Source organism: Photinus pyralis, unplaced genomic scaffold (genome assembly GCF_008802855.1).
Source record: "Photinus pyralis isolate 1611_PpyrPB1 unplaced genomic scaffold, Ppyr1.3 Ppyr1.4_LG1, whole genome shotgun sequence".
Lineage (NCBI taxonomy): Eukaryota > Metazoa > Arthropoda > Insecta > Coleoptera > Lampyridae > Photinus > Photinus pyralis.
The window spans coordinates 4,950,528-4,973,789 of NW_022170249.1; the positions used below are offsets into that span (position 1 = coordinate 4,950,528).

General features: G+C 36.3%; 2 protein-coding genes across 6 annotated transcripts; one reads left to right on the forward strand and one right to left on the reverse strand.

Annotated features, from left to right (window-relative positions):
- Positions 1-6,187: 6,187 nt before the first annotated feature.
- On the reverse strand, positions 6,188-14,961 carry LOC116178008. Of its 4 annotated transcripts, XR_004146792.1 has the most exons (4): positions 14,619-14,956; positions 12,300-12,579; positions 8,258-8,374; positions 6,188-7,199 (listed from the first exon to the last, which is right to left on the reverse strand). XR_004146792.1 is itself a non-coding variant. In XM_031497241.1 (3 exons), exons 1-3 carry the CDS (start codon positions 8,566-8,568, stop codon positions 6,517-6,519), a joined length of 942 nt encoding a protein of 313 aa, XP_031353101.1. In that variant the 5' UTR covers positions 8,569-11,812; the 3' UTR covers positions 6,188-6,516. The 4 variants fall into 4 exon arrangements, 1 of the variants encoding a protein (XP_031353101.1); XR_004146793.1 differs by lacking the exon at positions 8,258-8,374 and having other exon boundaries at positions 14,619-14,952; XM_031497241.1 differs by lacking the exons at positions 12,300-12,579; positions 14,619-14,956 and having other exon boundaries at positions 6,188-6,672; positions 6,725-7,199; positions 8,258-11,812.
- A 1,621-nt stretch (positions 14,962-16,582) lies between these two features.
- On the forward strand, positions 16,583-22,652 carry LOC116177996 (farnesyl pyrophosphate synthase-like). 2 transcript variants are annotated; one of them, XM_031497220.1, is made up of 4 exons: positions 16,583-16,908; positions 20,277-20,580; positions 21,396-21,839; positions 21,889-22,651. In XM_031497220.1, exons 1-4 carry the CDS (start codon positions 16,790-16,792, stop codon positions 22,252-22,254), a joined length of 1,233 nt encoding a protein of 410 aa, XP_031353080.1. In that variant the 5' UTR covers positions 16,583-16,789; the 3' UTR covers positions 22,255-22,651. The 2 variants fall into 2 exon arrangements, with proteins under 2 accessions (XP_031353080.1, XP_031353089.1); XM_031497229.1 differs by lacking the exon at positions 20,277-20,580 and having other exon boundaries at positions 21,889-22,652.
- Positions 22,653-23,262: the final 610 nt, after the last annotated feature.

Sequence of the window (23,262 nt, forward strand, 5' to 3'; positions counted from 1 at the left end):
AACACTATCACACAATACCTACAAAGAGTACCAGTATACCTTTAAACCAAAATTACACAGTAGAAAACAATCAAAGCTATTAACACTATGCCATACCAGCTGCTTACATACTCTCTTCGGGATTAATACGTTTGAAAAACAGAATTTAGAAACAAATACACGAGAAACACACGTATCACTATTAACAAAAACACAATATACATCACCTCACTCCTCCACTATACGACTTTACCTTCCTCGTTCGGCAAGGAGGTAGAGGACTACGATATAAACTATTACAACCAAAAACACAAAATACACCATTTACGCAATATCTTTATAACAAATCAGATACTTCAGTCTTACCAAAACAGTAACATATGCAGACAAAGTCTTACACACTCACTTAAACCTACACGAAACTAAATGTACTCCCCACCCCACATCCCAAACTTACATACATCACAAATAACATCAGACATGGAACCAAAAAGCCTTTATGGACGATTTCCACAAGAGGTTTGGCCAGGATTGTGTTGACTCTATAGCAACGCACAGTTGGTTGTCTGAATGTGATGTCTCCCGGAGGACTGAGGGTTTCATGTTAGCAATACAAGACCAGGTCATTAACACAACGCAACTATAAAAACACATACATAAAGATAAACAGTGACAAATGATTCTTGTCGACTTTACGTTCACAAACATCAGAAACATCCAACATATAATATCGGCATGGCTACCGCTTGGCACAAACTGAATACAAACATCGACAGATAGGTAAAGCTTAAAATCATACATCAAAAATTGCCTTAAACACAATTCATAACAGATACGACACCAATACTACAAATAACACGCCACAGATCATATCGAAACAACACACACAAATTATATGGGACAGGACACTACTCCAGACAACAACTTCCACAATAATAAACAGACATTACAAACTTATAGATAAAACACAAAAAAATCCCATTTGTATATAGACATTGCACCAACACTAACCCACTTAACTAAAACACATGCAGAAAAACCCTGCAAATACACCGATATAGCTAATCGACTAAGAGCAATGGAGAATGAAATCTACTGTTATATTCCCATTATTCCTGTGCTACTGGAGTTATACAAGACAATACCCACAATTTACAACTATTTTCAGGTTTAGACAAAAACACATACAAAATTTACAAAAAGCAGTCAATTATCAACACATTATGCATATTGTTCGTAAATTTCTAAACATAACACAGATACTACATCCAGAAATGATCCACAACGTATACATGTTAAAACAACAGTAACTCGCTCACAAAACGGTAAACACAACATAACTGTAATACTCCACCTCTAACCCAAACAAACACACAAATACAACTTACCGAACAAACAAGCACAACAAATGAATACAACATATACTACAATCAGCAGATTCCACTACTCTGAAGCAAAACCACATTATCACCCCCATTAGTATTCAACCCAAACGCAAAAGGCTAAACAGCACTTAGACTCAACAACATGACACACACAACTGTATATTTCCAACATTACTCACCAATCCACAAACACAACTTCCTGAACAAACATAAACGCATAAATACAAGTAACGCAACCACGCACTACAAAGACGCCCTCACCCACACGGCCTACACAGCTAAAAAACACAATACTCTTCTTCTCAGAAACACACAACGTTATCACAAACACAACCACTCGCTACTCACCCAAACGCAACACCTTAACAGTCACTACAGGCTTCACAAAATACTGTAATTGTCTCACAATAAACCATGCGCCAACAGAAATCACTTCAAGAACAAAGAAACACCATAAATACAAGTAAGCAACTGCAAAAAAAAACTAAAGACAGGTCATCAAAAAGTTACACGCCCTAGCACATTTAAAAAACACAAAACCCCTTCTTCCTCACAGAAACACACCACATTTTCACGACCCACTCGTATTCAACCGAAACGCAAAAACCTTAACAGAACTACGGCTCACAACATCACTAAAATATCTCCACCAAAACCCAAGCAACTTCACAATACAACCTCAAGAAACAAGAAACATCATAATAACAGTAACGCAACATGCACTACAAAAGACAGGTCCACCCATAAAATTACACGCCCTAGCACAGTTTAAAAAACACATACCTTCTTCACGAATCAACAACCACGTTATACAACCCCCACATCGTATCAACCCAAACGCAAAAACCCTATACAGACTACAGGCTCAAAACATACAAATATCTCCACCAAAACCCAAGCAACTTCACAAATACAACCTCAAGGAAAACAAGAGAACATCATAACACAAGTAAACCGCAACATGTAACTACAAAGACAGGTCCAATCCAATAAAGTTAACACGCCGCTAGCAACAGTTAAAAAACACAATACTCGTTCTTCTCAGAACAACCCATTCGTTATACAACGCGAAACGCAAAACCTAAACCAGCACACAGGCTCACAAAATACTGGCAATATCTCCACCACAAAACCCAAGCAACTCACAAACACGACCTCAGGAACCAAAGAAACAGCCATAAATACAATAAAAAGACAACAAAAACCCTTCTTCAACAGAAACACACCACGTTATCACAACCACACTCGTATTCAACCCAAACGCAAAGCCAAAGAAACACTTACACAAATAAACTCCAATTTACATAAAATTTAACGGAATTATTATAATGATTCTTTTTTTTGTTTTGTTTTCCTCTTTCCTGATAGCGTTGGCTATTGTGCCACAATAGGTATGTTGGTAAAGTACGAATTACATTAATCCTAGATGTCCAATGTACGTGTGTGATTTTTTTTTTTTTTTTTTTTTTTTTTTTTTCTTTTTTTTTTTTTTAAGGACCCTACATACACTTCACCAAACCAGACACAGAACACTAATCGTACTGATTTAATACCGTGCGATTAGTTTAACCAGGCTAAGACCTGAGTTCCGACAAGAAACACCGACCATAAATAATAATAATTAATAAATAATAAAACCTTAACACACCATCAGGCTCAAACAAAATACTGCAATATCTTCCACCAAAAACCAAGCAACCTCACAATACGACCTCAGGAACAAAGAAACACCATAAATACAAATTAAAACAGCAAGAACCCTTCTTCACAGAAGCCATCACCAACTTATCACACCCACTCGTATTCCAAACCCAAACGCAAAGCCCAAGAAAACACTTTACACAATAAAATCCATTTAATAAAATTACAGGATATTATATATGATTTTTTTTTGTTTTTGTTTTCCTCTTCCTGATAGAGTTGGCTATTGTGCCCATCAATAGGTATGTTTTGTAAGTACGAATTACATTATCTCTAATATGTCCAATGTACGTGTGCTGATTTTTTTTTTTAAGGACCCTACATAACTTCACCAGACTACAGACACAGACACTAATCGTTACTTGATTTTACTCCGTGCGATTAGTTTAACCAGGCTAGACTGAGTTCTCACAAGAACACCGACCATAATAATAATTAATACTATAATACCCGAAAACCTTTACAGCCGAAAGAAGACCACGAAGACGACAACGACCACTTGAAGAGGACCACCAAGAAGAACCCTTTGTGCCTGCTTCTCAACCGCTTGTGGATGGGACCAGCGCAAAGGAAACCTCCAAAAGACGTATGAAATGGGACGAAGGGATGAATCGCTTCATTTTCGGTACGTATCTGGAGATCACGAAGATGGAAACGGACAGGACAGCATACAGAGGTAAACTATATCACGCTTTCATTACACAATACCCACATTTAGCACACTTAACAGAACAACGCATTGCAGACCAACGTATAGTTATTATTAAAAATACACTCCTTACATTAGACACACAGGAACAAATCAGGCACGAAATTGAAGCACTACTCAACACAAACAACACACTCACCGTACAACATAATACATCCGTTCTAAACAACTCTGAAATACAGACATTTGCGACACTGCAGCCATCGATAGATACAAATAATCACACGAACCAAACACTCACATCCCTTCAAAAAGAATTCGACAATGCATTGCTAGAATTCTCAAACACTGACCCAACACAAAGAGCACGAATACCTAAACAAAGTCACACTACAAAATTACGCACACTTTCACAAATATTAAATGACCACATTTTACCAAATTACATTAACGATAACACAAGCTTACATCAACTACACTTTGTTGTGTATTGCGGTGCGGTTGCAGTTTCTAGATGCAACGGTGCAAGAATAGCAATAACAAAAACCCAAGCAACCACACAAATACAACCTCAAGAACAAAGAAACACCACAAATACAAGTAACACAACTTGCACTACAAAGACAGGTCCACCCAATAAAGTTACACGTCCTAGCACAATTAAAAAACACAAAACTCCTTCTTCACATAAACACACCACGTTATCACAACCCACTCGTATTCAACCCAAACGCAAAGCCAAAGAAACACTTACACAATAAACTCTATTAATAAAATTACAGGAATTATTATAATGATATTTTTGTTTTGTTTTCTTCTTTCCTGATAGCGTTGGCTATTGTGCCCATCAATAGCTATGTTGGTAAGTATGAAATACATACTATCTCTAGATTTCCAATGTGAGGGTGTGAATTTTTATTTTATTTATTTATTTCTTTTATTTTTTTTAGAACCCTACATAACTTCACCAGACACAGACACAGACACTAATCGTTACTTGATTTTAATCCGTGCGATTAGTTAACCAGGCTAGACCTGAGTTCTCACAAGAAACACCGACCATAATAATAATAATTCTGACCACCGAAAACAAATCTTGACCATCGCTGCATGGACATTCAATGATCTAAGTTGTCGAAAATGTCCATGTGGGGATACTAATAAGTGAAAAAAAAAAAAAAAAAAAAAAAAAAATAATAATAATAATAATAATGTCAGGCCGGAAGCTTCACAACTTTCGCTACGGTATGCAGGGCCAACCGTACAGTCTGTAGCCAACCACCCCGAGCAGTATGCGGGTACACAACAAGTAGAATGCACTGCAGTATTCCCTGCTTAGTGTAAAAGTCACTTGAAAGGGAAAGACCCATAAAATATGGAGACACAAATAGGAAAAGCCTCGGAAAACAATGACGTAAATGGTGGCGGTTCAAACGCTGACACCACGTCCGGCAGGGGAATTGAGGTGTCCCAGGTCGTTATCAAGCGAAACCCTCCCAAAGACTCAGGAAATTTAATAAACCAACCAGCAATGGATGTTTTGCAAGGAAATGATCGTGCAACCACCAAAGCTGGCCTTCCACGACAACGCCTGAACTGGAGTGATGAAATGAATACACACGTCATGCGTTGTTATTACACAGCCTCCAAATTAGAAACCATCAAATCTGGATTTAGATCACACATGCTCAAGATGTTTTTAGAAAAGTACCCCCACCTCAATAATGTAACGGAACAAAGATTAATGGACCAGAAAAGATCGATAACCACACATAAACGAATAACAGAAAGATCTCTCCAACTTATCAAGGAACAAGTTTGCAATACACTTAAACCAGAATCAACAACCCGCAGATACACGGCACGAAATCGCAGCAGGTAGTACTCAGATCACGGAAGAACCAACACGCACGACCCCACTTAAAGGTCTAGCCACACATAAACGAGACGTGCACGATACGTGCACGAGACGAGTGTCGTGCGACGCTCGTTTTTAATTAATAGCACAGGTTTAAATACATTCAGCCTCACGTGCACGATACGTGCACGAGACGAGTGTCGTGCGAGGTCTAGCCACACATAAATGAGACGTGCACGATACGTGCACGAGACGAGTGTCGTGCGACGCTCGTTTTTAATTAATAGCACAGGTTTAAATACATTCAGCCTCACATGAACGTAACGAACACGAGACGACTACGAGATTCGGTTAACGACAACGAGCCGACGAGTTTTGTTTAATTTTTCTCGTGCCGGTGCCGCTGCGCGTATAGGTCCAGTATGTGTTTTTAGTGCAATTAGGTAGTAGGTACATAATTTCAGCGTCATTTGAATATTTACCTTTCCTAAAATGGATGTTGAGAAACTTATTGAAGAAGTGCGACGTTATCCCGTACTCTATGATCTCAGTAATAACAAATACAAAAATAATGAGTATAGAGAAAGGGTTTGGAAAAAAATTGCAGAAGATCTACAGGTAGAAGGTAAGTGAACCTTTTGATTTACTATTTTATTCAATTTTATTCTTATAAAGCTGTAGATATAATATTTTAGTCTATATGTAGATTGTGCCCTATAGGTCTGTTGCTTTGTGTTGCCATTCTACCTGACCTGCTGGAGATACAAAGTAGGTTCTAAGGAGATCTCTAACTTGAAATGCTGCATTTGTTGCTCTTCCTCTAGTCGGACGTAAGCTTTGTAAATTTTCGGACGTTTCTAACGTACTATCACCTGAATCTGATACTCGTGCAATATGGGCGTATCTCTCACGTTGTCTTATAAAATTGTGCAAGACACAGGTAGCTAATATAATAACTGAAAGGTTTTCAGGTGTGCCCTGTAATCTTCTTGTATATATACGAAACTTTTATTGAAGAATTCCAAAAGCATTTTCTGAAACTCTCCTTGCACGAGAAAGGCGATAATTGAAGATTTTTTTTTCATTATCCAAGTTTGCTCCTGGATAAGGTCGCATTAAATAGGTTTTCAAAGGAAAGCCTTCATCACCAACAATTATCATGGGTAGGTCAACATCAGAACCTGGAAGCTTCTTGCCTCTTGGTATATTTATTGATCCATTTTCTAAAGACGTCCCAAGGTTTGAGTTGGAAAGTATGCCTGCATCAGAATTTTTGCCATAAGCCCCGACATCTACTGCAATAAAATTATACTGTGCATCTACTAGAGCTAAAAGAACCAAAGAAAACGTCTTTTTGTAATTCCAATAAAGACTGCCGCTATTTTTAGGAGCTTGTATTACACAATGCTTGCCATCCAAAGCTCCGATGCAGTTAGGAAATTGCCACATTTTCCAAAAGTAATCTGCAATTGTATTCCATGTATCTTCATTAGGCACCGGCATAACCTCCTCTAAAAGAATGTCAACAATTATTCGGCATGTATGATGAATGATGGATTGCACAGTTGATCGACCCAATCTAAAGCTGAAAGATATTGTTTTGAAAGAATCCCCGGTTGCTAGGAATCTGGAACAAAAAAATAGTAAATTATATTATTATATTCACCGGTGATTGTTATGTAACTCATCATAAAATAACAGAGAAAATGTATATGGTTGTTTATTCATTGCAGGGGGGCCAATAACATGCAAAACAAAATGGATCCATATACGTGATCAGTTTCGCAGAATTTTAAAGAAAAGGAAAACTACAACAGGTATGGCTGCTGGCCCCGTAAGAAAATACAAATATGAAGATATTTTACAATTCATATTGCCCCAAATGTCTGAAAGAGAAACTTTATCAAATGTATCCCAGTTACAAGATGAAGATGCGGAAGGTGATGAAGATGATATAGAAGAGACCCAAGAGAGTGATACACTCCTTGCAGAAAATGACGAGTTGGAGAAGACAATAGAAAATGCTGAAAGAAACGCAAGCAATGATTCATTCATTCCCGAAGCCCATACACAAAAAGAAAAAGATTTCTGCTAACACAATCGATAAACGTCAAGATCAAAGTGCTTCATCTCAGCTGATGTCATATATTTTGGAAGAAAAGAGAAATGAAAGGCAGAAGCAACCTCCACCATCTTCTGAGCAGCTTCATCCAGTTGATGCATTTTTAAACGGCGTATCACACACATTGAAAGCCCTGAATCCAATACTCTTAAATGAAGGGAAGACAAAGATTTTTGGCATCGTTCAAGAGCTGGAAAGAAAGCAACTCCTGGATAATCAGTCAATGGTTGTGCTACCTTCCCAAGTTCGAGTTGTTCACGTACCTCAAGCGTCACCACTAAGTACTTACTCTTCACCTAGTTCTTCTTATGCTTCCACCCCACTTCCTTCCCCTCAATACAATCTACCACTGCCTTCTCCAGAATATAATAACGCTACTCAATCAGAAATGCAGCAGAGCGACCAACACCACCAGCCACCATGGTATTAAATCATAAATGTAATATGTATGACAAGGTTTTTTTTTCAAATAAACGTTAATAGAGCGGCCATATATTACTTGTAATCAGAGTGGATATATTTAGACCTACTTCATGCAAAAAATATACGAACAAAATACTCACCTCAAGCAAACTGCTAACCGCTGTTTAGGTTCAATTGCAGATCTCCAAAATGTATCTTGTTTTTTTAACTGATTTTCTACTTTTCCTAATAGATCTTGAAACGTTGCCTGTGTCATCCTAAAATATTCGGAGAACTTTGTTTCATCGTCTAGTAAATGTGGATACAGTGTTATAAATTCCCCTTCTGTATCCCTACTTTTCCAGGCATTATGGACCCATACTTTCTTCTTTGATTGAGTTTTATAATTATCCTCTTCATCTAGCGCCAAGGCTATTATAGCCAATTCAGTACTAGTAAAATTTGAAAACATCACTGAACCCTCAAACTAGGTTAGGTATACTATCGCTCGCAACGGGTCTACGTTACAGTGTGACTGGGACGTCAAGGGACGGAGCTCGTGCCGGCACTCGTCTCGCGCTCGTATCGTACACGTCTCGTTTATGTGTGGCTAGACCTTAAGAGCAATAACAGTCAACACGCACATCGCATTACCGAAACACACAGCACAGAACAGAACACCATAAACATCAAACAAGAAATAGATGAAAACATTCAATCTAACCTCATTAAATGGGAAGGTATAGACCCGACCAACAGAATACCAATACCTAAACTCGTTTTTACCAGACACACTCCCCATATTATAAACTCTGTTAATAGCATGTTGCCTAATTACCTAACAAACACATCCACCTTGGAACATCTTAACCTACTTATATATACAGCAGCGTTGACAGTCGTAACACTAAACAAACAAACCATAACACTAGTACAGACGATAAACCGATCAAACCGGAAACCTAAATGGCAATTAAGACTGGAAAAAAGAATTAAAGATTTGCGACAGACCATTGGCAGATTAACACAATACGCTCAAGGGAACAGTTCAAAGAGGATTATTAAACATGTCCAAAAAATTATTCATAACGACAAAGAAACCCTAATAGAAGCACTCGATACATATAAACAGAAACTAGCCGTTTACACTACACGGCTAAGGCGTTACAAAGACTCAAGACTCACAAAAATCCAAAACACACAATTCAGCCGTAACGAAAAATCTTTCTACAGAAACTTAGAAGACTGTGAAGAATTGAATGTCACTCCTCCAAGCGGCAAAGAGATACAACAATTTTGGGAAAACATTTGGTCACGACACAAAACACATAACCTTGAGGGAACTTGGATTGTCACAGAACAAGAGAGAAATAAAAACCTAGCGCAACAATTAGATCACGTAGTCACTCAAGAAGAGCTACAACAAACATTGCAAAAATCATATAATTGGAAAACACCAGGGATCGACTACATACAAAACTTCTGGTATAAGAACTTCACATCCCTACATAAACTTCTCACAGAACATATAAACAAGGTGATAATGGAACCACAAACCATGCCGAGCTTTCTCACACAAGGAAAAACATTCATTAAACCTAAAAACGGCGACACACAGAATCCAGCCAACTACCGACCGATTACATGTCTCTGTACTCTCTATAAAATCATCACATCTATCATCACCAACAAAATAGAAAAACATCTCACAAAACACAGTATACTAACGGCAGAACAAAAAGGCGGAAGAAAACATAGTAGAGGTTGCAAGGAACCAATAATTATAGACAGCATTATTATGCAACAGACACAAAAACAGCATCGAAACCTTGTAGCTTGCTACATAGATTATAAAAAAGCCTTCGACTCTATACCACACAGCTGGCTTCTTAAAGTATTGAACATCTATAAAATCGACCGACACATACAAAACTTTCTACATACCATCATGCAAACCTGGAAGACAAAAATACTTGTAGCTAACTCTTCAACAAAGATAGAAACAGAATCCATCGAAATAAATACAGGTATATTCCAGGGTGACTCCCTAAGTTCATTGTGGTTTTGTTTGTGCCTTAACCCACTATCAAACCTTCTCAACGATACCACCTATGGCTTTAAAATCAAAGATCAACAAGCAGGACAATACACAATCAACCACCTTATGTACATGGACGACATTAAGGTTTACGCAAATAATAAAACGCATATGCAGGCATTACTTAGAATTATTGGAGAATTTACTAAAGATACTGGCATGGAATTCGGAATTAATAAATGCAAATTACTGTACATAAGAAAAGGAACATATGAGACCAATCAAACACCAGAAACACTTAACAATGAAACACTACAAAATATGGCACCAGAAGAAACATATAAATATCTGGGTTTTGAGCAAAACACGAACATCAATCATTCACGACTCAAACAGCAACTAAAGGACAAGTACAAACATAGATTGACTCTCTTACTTAAGTCGAAATTAAATTCCAAAAATCTTTTCAAAGCAATCAACACCTATGCAGCACCGGTAATCGGATATTCGTTCGGAATTATACGATGGTCACACACAGATATTGACGAACTAAACAGACTGAACCGAACACAGCTCACACGTTACCGTAAGTTACACCCGAACTCGTGCATCGAACGTATTACGATTAGTAGACCTGAAGGAGGAAGAGGCCTCGTTGACTTCCACACATTGTATAACTCTGAAATAGACAACCTCAGACAATATTTTCATAGCAAAGATACTCCACTACATCGCACAATCACCAAAGCAGATAGAAGATACACGCCACTAAACCTTCACGAAGAACATGCACAACTAGAACGTTCACACACAATTACACAAAAAAAGGAAGAATGGTCACGAAAAACATTACACGGCAAACATTATAACATCGTGCAGAACCCGTACATAGATCAAGAGTTGACCTACAAATGGCTCACAATGGGACAAATTTATCCTGAAACCGAAGGCTTCATTCTGGCCATCCAAGATAACGTCATTGCAACCCGGAACTACAGAAAATTTATAATAAAAGAAGCGATCGAGTCGGACACATGCAGAAAGTGCCATCAAACCACCGAAAATATTGACCATATAACTGGAAGTTGTAAATTACTAGCCGGCACAGACTATACTGAAAGACATAATGCAGCCGCTAAGATCATACATCAAGAACTTGCCCATAAACATAACCTCATCCAGACAAAACGCGTACCGTATTACACCTATCTCCCGGACAATGTACTAGAAAATGAAACTCATAGGCTGTATTGGGATAGAACAATATACACTGATAAAACTGTGACCAGCAACCGCCCCGACATCACACTCATAGATAAGGTTGCCAAACAAACATACATCATAGACATTGCCGTACCAAATGATGTAAACGTCATTAAAAAGGAGCAAGAAAAGGTAACAAAATACACGCCTTTAGCTATAGAATTAAAAGAAGTTTGGAGACAAGAGGGTGTGAACATAGTACCACTTGTGATATCGGTAACAGGAATCACCAGCAAAAACTTCACGCGTCACCTCAAGACACTCGACCTTAACACTTACACTCACACAAATATGCAGAAAGCAATTATTCTGAAAACATCTTCCATAGTTAGAACATTTTTACATCAAATACAATAGAAGATCGCACGACTTGGAAACAACCCGTCGTGTAATCATAGATCCGCAACAGCGAGAATAACTTAAAATAATAATAATAATAACTTTCCTGATAGCGTTAGCTATTGTGCCCATCACTAGCTATGTTGGTAAGTATGAATTACATACTATCCCTATTCCCTAGATTTCCAATGTGCGATTAGTTAACCAGGCTAGACTTGAGTTCTCACAAGAAACACCGACCATAATAATAATAATAATAACACCCAATTTTATAAATTAATGAGTAAATGATTTCTATTGCTTTGCTACATCCTCAAAACTAAAAGCGTTTTAAAATGCAAAATAATTAGTGGGACAAATATCACATCAGATTGGGTTTATGTAGCAGTGTTTTAAGAACCTCCGTCCAAAAAAAAAATGAAACGCATTATATGGACCCAAGTGTCATATGCGAAGTTTGCATCATCTTCTGCCAGAATTTTAGTATGATGTTTAGGTACCCCGAAAGCACAATGGTACAATGGAATTTAAACTTTTTATTGCATTCAAATATTGTATCTTACCATTTCAACACACCACCCCAAGAGAAATGCCAACCGCAGGTTTTCTGTTGTCAGATTTTTAGGAGTTTCAAGTATTTTGTATGCTGTAACAGTGGCTCGTACTCGAAGCCTTTTTCCTTTCGGAACATTGTAAGTAAGCGTCTTTCTGTAACGTTCAGGCAGGTTTCGAAATCTTAAATCAGTTGTGCTAGTTAACACGTCAACCAAATCGTGAAAGTATGGCATGCATTCCTCCACCGACGTATCATATCTTAAAGGGTGAAGAGTGTTTAGACTATGACTGAAATTAAAAGAAAATCATAACCAAATATACTGTAACAGGAGTGTGGTGGTGTACGAAACAAGCAATTCATGAGATCTAGATGTCGAACGTGCAGAAATTTGATTTGTTTATTTTCTTTGAAAAAAAATGTTAGTCTAGTCATTTTAGATTCTCAAAAAAATTGTCACAAAGCGAGGGAATCTGATGCCTTCTCATTGAAATTTTATAAAGTCCCCGAACGAAGAAGTTGTGCAAAAGCCGAGATTTTGAAAAATGGCGGCCACAGTGCGGTGTTTTGGGTTTTATTAGGTAGGCGTTGAGTTTCGAAAAAATTATCTTTATAACAAAAACTGTTTATAATGTAATTATCTACACCTTTATTGTTATTACCATTTTTTTTGTGATGAACTACAATAGCATAAAATGCTGTTTTCTTTTCAGTCACGTTAATAATAACAATTAATAATTTGTTCAATATCATTTTCATAACCTATTTCAAGAGCAAATAATTATTTGAGAAAAATTTCGGGGTGTAGAAAATAGGTACAGTATAGCCACTTTAAAAGCAAATGTTTAATATATTACTAAAGGAAATAAAAATTGAACATGAAACAAATTGTGCAGATAGATAAAGCGTATTTTTTAAACCGAAACATTTTAGTAAATGGTGGGGTTGTAAGGTAGTAGCATGCTATATTTACCATGTTTAGGTTTTTACCGATCTTGTTCTGGTCTTTAGACATAAACATTTAAAGACCACCTGGCATATGTTCAAAATCTACGCGATATAATGCAAGAGGAATCAAAATCAGAAATTTTCCTAAATATTCTCTTAATTAGCAAGTATCTGGTAGTACTCATTTATAATTGTTTACAATATTCCCTACAACATACGTAAGAATCAGTCCTCAGACTGTAAGTAAAGTGGGTACAATTTGTACGTACATACCTGTAACACTTGGTACCTCAGAATTGACCGTCGACCCACATTAGAGGGTAGTGGAACCCGGGGCAAAGTGAAGTACCGGGACAAAGTAAAAATGTATAATATATACTCTACTAACAACACCTAAACTTTGATACTCCTTACTAAATACATTTCACAAAAATTCGTGCAGAGGTCTCTATTAATAAAGAATAGTACATTAAGATACAAGTGTATAATTGGTCTTCAAAGCACTTGCAACGTTAAAGGCACTCCGCTTCGCGTCGTGCCATTAAACTCGTTGCGCGTGCTTTAAAGACTTGATGTCTATTGAAAATGGATTCAATAATCCCGTCGAGTCACACCTCTCTAATAATGTTTATTTGAAAGCGTAGAAAAAATAACTATGTAACTACCTACTTACGTAGCTTTGATTTGGTTTACAGTTTCGCTTTTTTTTAATTACAAATATGTACCTACACTGTTACGACATCGTATAAATATTTTTTGCGCGATCGGTCATTTCTGACTATTTACCATGTGTTTCCATGACAGTAAGTGGAATTTACCAGTTGCTATGATTACGAAAATTACTTACCGATCTGAAAACAGAACAGCAAAAATACTTACCGACGCCTTTTTAAAAACAATCAGTTCAATGTTAACAGTCTTACATTACATTTAATCTTTAATTTAATCTTCGACATACCATTCGGCCACCGGCAAATACCTGGCTCATAAAGTCATAAAGGAAGTGCAAAGCTAGCAAACTACATCAGACACATGCACAATTTTATGAAATTATTAATTTCAATTTTGACAAATAAACTGGTTACCTAGTGATGTACACCATACCACTTCGATCATTTCGATTTATTCTGCTCGTTAATTTCTTAGTGCATATTTATATTGGTTGAATAATTTTAATTTCGATCGCGCAAAAAATGTTATAAGCACGTCGAACGTTAAGGGTTACCGTTCTCAGACAATAATTGGAGTCGTCGCTCCGCTCCTCCTCCAAACAATTGTCTTCGAACGGTAAAAATCCCTTACCGTTCTCCATACTTAATATACTATTGTAAATGGAAACGCCTGAAACCCTTTTGCTTCACTTTGAACTCAAAAAACTTACCAATACTTTTTTGATAGCAGGTGAGTGTAATATGGTTGTTTTAAAAATGTCTGAATCACTTCACTTAGTAAACAATAACGTGATATGGGACTGAGGAACATATCGTCCAAAATTCACACAAGCATGTTACCTAGTGCCTGGTCAGATATAAAATAAGATCAAGTACGACGTTTAAAAAGATAAGAGGTGGTTGACTAACGCAACCAACAACTATACGCAGAAATACAAAACCAAGTTTAAACTGTGCACACAACATGCGAAAAAAAGTGCCCTAGTTACATTAACATTTTGAGATGTAGTTAAAGCGGCCCCGTAAGGATGTTTCAACACATGTGCCCGGATAGCATCATCCAATACTTTGTTGACGAGAAATTCGTATTTGATGTTTTGACCCCATCAACAGATAGATTCTGATAGACAACATTACTATCTATATGTTAACAAGCAATTTAGTAAACAAGTTGTAAATCAGCATATATGAACGATGAAAGCGCATTTTATGTAATACCGATCAGTATTTTATTAGCGAATTTTAAAATTATCTAACTCAAAATAGACTAGAGGATGTACATCTACACTATAGCAGAAAGCTTTTAGTGAAAATTTGAAGTCTCTAGCTATTGTAATTGCTGAGATCTCAGTCGGACAGCCAGCCAGCCAGCCAGCCATAACGAATATAATAGCGTATTTTTTTTTCAAAAATGCGTTAAAAATTCCATTGCGCGTCATTGACAGAAACCGATAGTGACCAATTTAAAGTATGATTTTGTTATTTTAGAGCAGCACCCGCCGCCTTTTTTTTTCAGTAATTACTTACAGGATGAATCCTGAATCTTCATGCGTAGGTAGTAGTAACACTAAGAGCAAGGTTAAATGGGCGTTTATTAAAACGTGACGTCCGTTTCAGAACATATAAGTACATAAAACATTCCCTTCTGCACCGTCCGTTTGATGCGTTGTAGCGCAGCATTTGACTAATTACCTATCTAGCTCAAATTTACATAAATTAAACCTTATAACAAAACCTCGCCTTCCTATAAACTTCATTTTTAATAACTAAAGAAAAATGTTAATCTCAAGGTCCAGCTGGGTTCCGAAACGCTGGAAAATCTTAAAAAATAGACTGCTAATGAAATAGCATGCAGATAAATAGAGTAATAAGAAAATATTTATGTAGATTTCAAATATTGCAACCATAAGTTCTGAACAATTAATAAATTATATCTCACATGTGCTTATTTCTTCTTCTTTAACCCTATTGGATAAAGGGTCATATTTATATATATGCTGGGGGTTACGATTCAGTGGGCACAGGAATTCGCGCAATTAATAAATTGGCCTCCACATCGTTTTGTACCATCTCGCTTGCAGTTACATATGATCATCTCCTGCCATGAGAAGCTTGACTTACTTGTTCTTTTTTATCTACCTCTGAAACATGATGTCAACTCAGGTTACAGTTAAAAAGAGAGGTACTGCGATACAATGATTTTGGTCGTGGACCTCACAAATTTTTGCAACATCCATGAATCTTGGACCCGAAAGCAATGGAGATTTTACAACCTTTAGATATATCGTCAGAGTGTAAACAAAGAAAATAACTAGGTACAATTTCAGAATCACACGTTCGTACAATAAGTACCTAGGTACACTAACTATTGTTGTTTCCCCTATTCTCGTATCATGATAACAGTAACGCAGATTCATTGGAGAACTCCTTGGTCTTCACATTGCAGTAGTTTGTTCCATAGCGCTATTTCGATTGGATGGTAAAATTGTTCTAAGTTTAATCCCATAAAAAAAGAACTTATAGTTACATGGTGATTCAGAATCAATGTACCATATCGCATACTAAGCAACCTAAACCGGCGGACTGGAAATTTGCTTTAATTTTCAAGTAGTAGACACTGATGGGAATTCATCTGTAACGTACTTGCGCTAGTGTAAATATTACAGGAACAATCCTGATATGGTTGTATTGTGGCATGATAGGTATTATATCACGCCATGCCAAGTAGAAGTAGGAACCCACCTTTGCCGAGCAAAAATGCATAAAGTTTCGGTTCCTACGTGTTTCTCACAACGAATAAAATAGCTATACTTTTAATTAGAGTGGGGGAAGTTGATTTGAATTACGATTACGAGTTTTTAATATCAGTTTTAATAAGTTTATGAACATCATTAGCACAAATCCAAATGTAATGCACTGGATACTGTATGCGAAACCTTGGAATTGTTCGAAGTTATGGGAGAAACTGAAAGGCGCGGGTTCTATCGCACGTGGACATTGGTAAGTGGTCGAAATTTATTTAAAGTCAAGGCGAGATATTGATTGAATTACTTAGCTCATCTCTCCTCTCAAATGCGTTTGAAAGATTACATTACACCACTATAATGGGAGAGAGACGAGACTTGTTTGGCAATGAGTTAATTATCAGTAGATAAACCCGCCTAATACAACTACATGTTATTAAATGATCTTTGACGTAAACAGTTATCTTAATCCTGTACATCTATTATGGTTTCAAAGTCGACTTACGTAAATTATGTGAAATCATTCGGATAAGCACCACGTTTTCACAGTAGCGAAGAAGAATTGCCAAACATATTACCATAGCACGTCTTCACATTTTTATAATCATGCACTAGTACGAAGATGCCCAAAAGATCCATGTGCGACTAGCAACCTCGTTAAAGATATATTTTCAATTGCAGATTCGTTTTAGTCGCCTTCTTGATTTCCGGCCCAAGCAGCACATAATGTTGGCGCAATATAAGTTACAAATGTACGCATATTTGTGCAGCATAAGCAATCGAGATTGGCCCTACATAAAATGTGAACGCTTGGACCAATGTGGAAAAGAGTGGAGTAACGTACCAATTTATATTGGGCCAACATAGCAATTTATGTTGCGCCAATGTAATCCCCAGTACCTATGGGAATAATATAATATAATAATAATAAGGTCGGGCGCTAAAGGGTTTGAGCATGCATTGAAAGTCTAACGCAGTTTGACTTTTGATTATTGTTCGGGACATATAGTAGATGAAAAAAATGAGGGGGAGGGGGGCAAAGTCGCGCGCGTGGCGATTCACTTTATCGTTTCTAACTCAAAGACGCCAATAGTTAGAACCATGCTTGAAGCGGCTATTTACAGCTACTTATATGGCCTACAAAAAAGACCCTTAGGATAAAAGTCGTACCTCTAACCGTTTTGTTACAAATAAATTTTGGATATATCTAAATTCTATCAAAAATCATATTTAATGCACATTTCTTATATGTGAAAGATAAATTTAATAATGTAAGTTATTAGATAAATATAGATAGTTTCATACAGTCAATTTTACAATTTTCCAGCACGTACTTGGGCACCCAGTCACAAATCTTTCTCGCCTTCGCTCTCTTCGTCAGACTCTTCAGTTTGTAATGGGTTTCTGATTTATCAACACATTTGCAATAAGAACAACAAGAAGAATTATTTGATAAACAGTTATGTACATGTTTCTTATTGGAGCAGTTTTTCCATTTGCAGGACTGAACTGCTTCGAGATTTGCACAACATCAATGCTGGCGAGCATTGAATGAGTACCATTTTTACCCTTTACGTTCATAAATGGTTCGGAATACGCCATACGTAGATATGTTACGGTAAAAGTACGTAATTGGTGATTGTATACAATGACCGGTAATTGTATACAATCACCAAAGTCACTGGTAAATGTACGAAATTATTCTCAATTATCTACTTTTACCGGTAATTGTATACAATAACCAAGGACTAGCGGTACAAGTAAGAAAATGATATCAAAAGAAGAAATAAAAACAATAAATTCAAATAGTTTTTTTAAGAAGTGTAATTTTTATTATTAATGTTTTTTTTAAACTAAAAACAAGAGGTTTTTTGCCTGAATCAATAACAAGAGGCAAATTTTGTATGGCAGAACAGATACAAACACTTCTATACAATTACCGGTAAAAGTAGGAAATAGGGGGTTTTTTAAGATTATTTTCTACTTTTACCAAAGACTCCGGTAAATGTATACAATTACCGGTAATTGTATACAATTACCACATTATGTACCCTTACCGTAACAGATACATCAAAAATTGATGAATCATCACTCTGAAGATTACCAAAATTACTTCCCGATGGATATGCAGACATTTATTATTGGAACTAATTCGAGGGGACATTACCAAAACTGATGCCATATATGAGAAGTAATTTCTGCGGAATAACGTTTGGCTATTACTTAAACATATTTAGTGATCGGTCAGTCTTTTGAAGATTTGAATTTAATTCCTACATTATGCCAATTAAAATATGATGACAATACTTATGTACTTTTATAATTACTCTTATAGCATATAAACGACACTATTAAAATTGTCTTACAGATACAAGAAATATGTGGCAAATATGATTTTCAGTGGATTTGGATATATTCCGAAATAATTTATTTGTATCAAAACGGTTAGAAGTACGACTTTTATCCGTAGGGCATCTTTTGTAGCCAATATAAGTAGCTGTAAATAGCCGTTTGAAGCATTGCTGTAACTATTACCGTCTTTGAGTTAGAAGCGATAAAGTGAATCGCCACGCGAGCAACTTTGCCCCCTCCCCCTCATGTTATGCCCACCGCGAAAATGCGACGACATCGATATTTTTCATCTTTTATATGCCCCCAACAATAATCAAAAGTCAAACTGCGTTAGACTTCCAGTGCATGCTCAATACCTATATTAGCGCCTGGACTATAATGTGAACGTCAATATAGGGTCCATATACCGTACAGCATTACGCCAACATTGCTTAAGTTATTGGACCAACCCAAAAAGCAACATTGTGCAAATAATGAGAGTCCTATGGTTATTCATATTATTAGTTTAATGAAAAAGTAGCAATCCAAGTTGCGGATTTTAAATATTTACAAAATATTTACATAAAAGTGTGATTGTTTTTCTTGCCTTCTTATTTTTCTTCCACCCTCCCAGTCGCCATTAAGGGCAAACATATATTGCTCAACAGTTTCCCGTTCCCGATATCCGAATTTGTTTTCTGTTGTATCATTGAATAAAAACCACATATTCAATGGTTGTATCTAGAATCTTGTGTCATTTCACCTAGACAAGAAATGCATGAAGTAACTGATGAGCACTCAATCAGGCTTCATAATCTACCTCAGTACCTCAGTAAGTATAGATATTTGTTTATATATCATAGAAAATTAGTAATCTTCATTTACTAAGATTATAGCGCGTTTTCCTTGAAAGCCGACCATATAATTAAAGAAATATGTATTTTGCTCAATAAACCTGAATTTTAAACATGTACATTCCACAGTTATAAATCAACAGCACTTCTTGTTCTTAATTTGGTCGTATTAATTCAACACAGCTTATTACGAAAACATGAAAAGCAATAATCTTAATAATAAATAAAAGAGTGTGCAGAATATCGCTGAACGCGTCAGTAAACCACGCTATAGCAACAACACTAAAAAAATTGCTCCAAACTTCAAACTTGAATCTTCATCTATACTAATGAGAAAATTACAACAATTAAGATACAATCTTGAATAAACCAAAGAACCTAACAAATAACATAAAGTACGCAATTATTTGAAAATTACAGTGATGCCTTAATTTTTTAGTGACAAATGGAACCAACACTCTAAACCGTCAGCCCCGAAGATGGATTGGATAACTGAAGAAGACAGGGGAGAGTTTTTAAAAATGTTTCCTAGTTTGGTTAAAGAATTAAAAAGTGATAAGATGCTTTACGGTCATTCGGATGTAGCGGAGAGGTTTGGAAAATTTTTGGAACACACCGTCCCACATGGGAAATTGCTCAATTCCCTAACATTTGTTGCATTTTATAAATTAATTGAGGATCCAGCCAGATTGACACCGCAAAATGTTCATTTATCAATGATTTTAGGATGGTGTGTCCAACTAGTACGTAACGGTAATACTTATTTTCCCGAAATCGTTATGAGACCTACTTTATGTCAGGAAATTTTAGTTTCCATTACAGTGACAGTAACACTTTTTCTGGCTGCTTTTCCGGCCACCTGTCACTTTACCAAACTCCAGCCCTGTAGCCAGGTTTTGATTTCAGAGTGGGCAATTGAAATAAAATAGGTCGACAAAATAAAACTATAATCTAAAATTTGTTTTTAAAAATATTGAAGTTTCATGCTTCTTTTATCATTAAATTTGTGCAAGAACACATTAAAGATTAATTTAGGTACTTTTTGAATTTCATAATAGCTTTTGCTGCATAGTTTTTTTGGTGCAATCAAGGTATATAGTAGTAATTATAATAATAATAACAGAGGCTCGGCCCCAAAGAGATCTCTTACTTCAACATTTTCTCGCCAGTAATGTATCATTTTCCTGACTTATGTAAAGATAATTGATTAAGGGAACATTTCACAATCACGCAAAAGTCTCCTCTATCTAAAGTTGACTGTTGCTGTTAAAGACAAACAATTCTATGATATTCATTACAGGTTACCGTATCTAATATCATTTTTAACTCAATATGTTATTTTCCCCTAGAATTGGAGGAGTTGGTCCATAACAGCCGTCTTAATTTTGACATAAAGTTGACTTTAGCTAAAGGAGACTTTTGCGTGATTATGAAAATAGCTGAGCTGGAAACGTCAGTTTGTGTTGTGGCAGTATAAACAGGCCTTTTTTAAACTTCGTGATTATTACGTTAATTCTTAAAAAAATACTATGTTAATCATTAATTATTGTTGTTTCAGTTGGTTACAGTTTTTACGGTTTCCGACGATATGATCGACTTTTCTGAGACACGTCGTGGTAGACGTTGTTGGCATCTATTAGAAGATGTGGGAATGTCCGCGATAAATGACGTAATGTTTGTGAAAAGTGGAATCTTTTCCATACTGAGAAACCATTTACGTGATCATCATTGCTATCTTCCAACAATGGAATTATTTCAGCGATATATAGGGCAGTTAGCAATGGGACAGACCAACGATACGATATCTATGGTGAAAGTTGATCTGCTTGATCAGAATACTTTCAACATTGACAACTACAAAGCAACCATCAAGTTTAAAGCCGGCCTTCTATTCTCTTTTCCACTGCATTTGGCGATGCATTTGTCTTCTAAACGCGATTATAAATTGCTAAAGCAAGTAGACGAAATTTTCATCAAAATTGGATCCTATTTCCAGTCGCAGGTGAGAAACAACACATAATTTTGTTTCACGTTGTATAAGTACATTCTAGAATGATTTTTTCGATGGTTTTGTCGATCACAGTATAACAGGTAAACACGGTACAGATATTCAGGAAGGTAAAATTTCCTGGTTGATATTGCACGCAATGCTACTGGCGTCTTCAACACAGAAGGACATATTACTTCAAAACTACGGCAAAGGTCATACCAAAAATAAAGCTGCGGTTCTTGCTGTGTATAAAGATCTGGATCTTCCGAAGGTATACGCGCAGTTTGAAGATGATACCTATAACGAACTGAAATATGACATCCAAATGATCTCGGAAACTTCTGTGCAAACTTTTTGTTTGAAAGTATTAGACAGTATTTATAAAAGATACATGAGACAGTACCATCAACAATTAAGTGCACAATGACAAGATGTAACGGTACATTGTCAAGTGTAATAACAAATTAAATGAACATTTCAGCCTTACAGCCCAATAAATGAAGATCCCTGGTCAGTACATTCACCATTGAAATACATTGTAAGCTTTCCTTCAATTGTGGAAGATATTTGAGTTCAAAAAAGGTACCACAATTAGGTACCCTTAAATTATTTAAAAGCTACTGTTGCCACTTGGTTTTCATTTCTAGAAATTTATGACGTGTTTTACTAGACAATAATAATAGAAATAATTATAATCCCTTAAGATAGGCAAATTACTTTTCCATAGTTCTCTTTATTGACATGCTCGAGATATAGTTAATCTGTTATATTGCGTTTTAATAGTAAAAAGTATTAGAATGATATAGGAGATACTTATAAGTTATAATAATATTATAATTATTAGGATTTTTAATTAGCAATAAAGTCTATAATCTATTAATAATTTCTTCTACCACTTCCTCTTTACAGCTTCTGGCCTTTAGTTTCAATAATACACACCCGAGGGTACGGAGGCACCTGCACTAATACTAATCGGCATTGGACTCACTCTATAATTATCCGTGACTCGTGAGTGAGAATATTATGAACTTCAGTGGGTATCATCAAAGAGTTTCGTTGTATACTCTTTGGTATCATATACCACGGATACAATTCTACTATTCGCCTTGCAAACTTTAATGCAGTAGTCCTTGAACTTCTCAAAATTTATACTAACCCTCTAACTACCTATCACTTGCACTTTTTCCCAAATAGGCGGTAATTGCCACGCTGGTTTTGCTTCAAAATTAACTCATTTTTTAATTTTTCTTGAACTTCAATTTACGCGGTTTGACTTCTTCTTGTCTTCTTCTGAGTGTTAACTGCCACTTCTTGATATCAAGTTTGTATCCCAAATGCAAGAAAAATTCAAAAATCGTATCCAGGCGTGTAATGAAGAAATCCCAAAAGGCAGTTTGGAAGTGTCTACACCTTTGTTCTCTGTTTTCCGGCGACA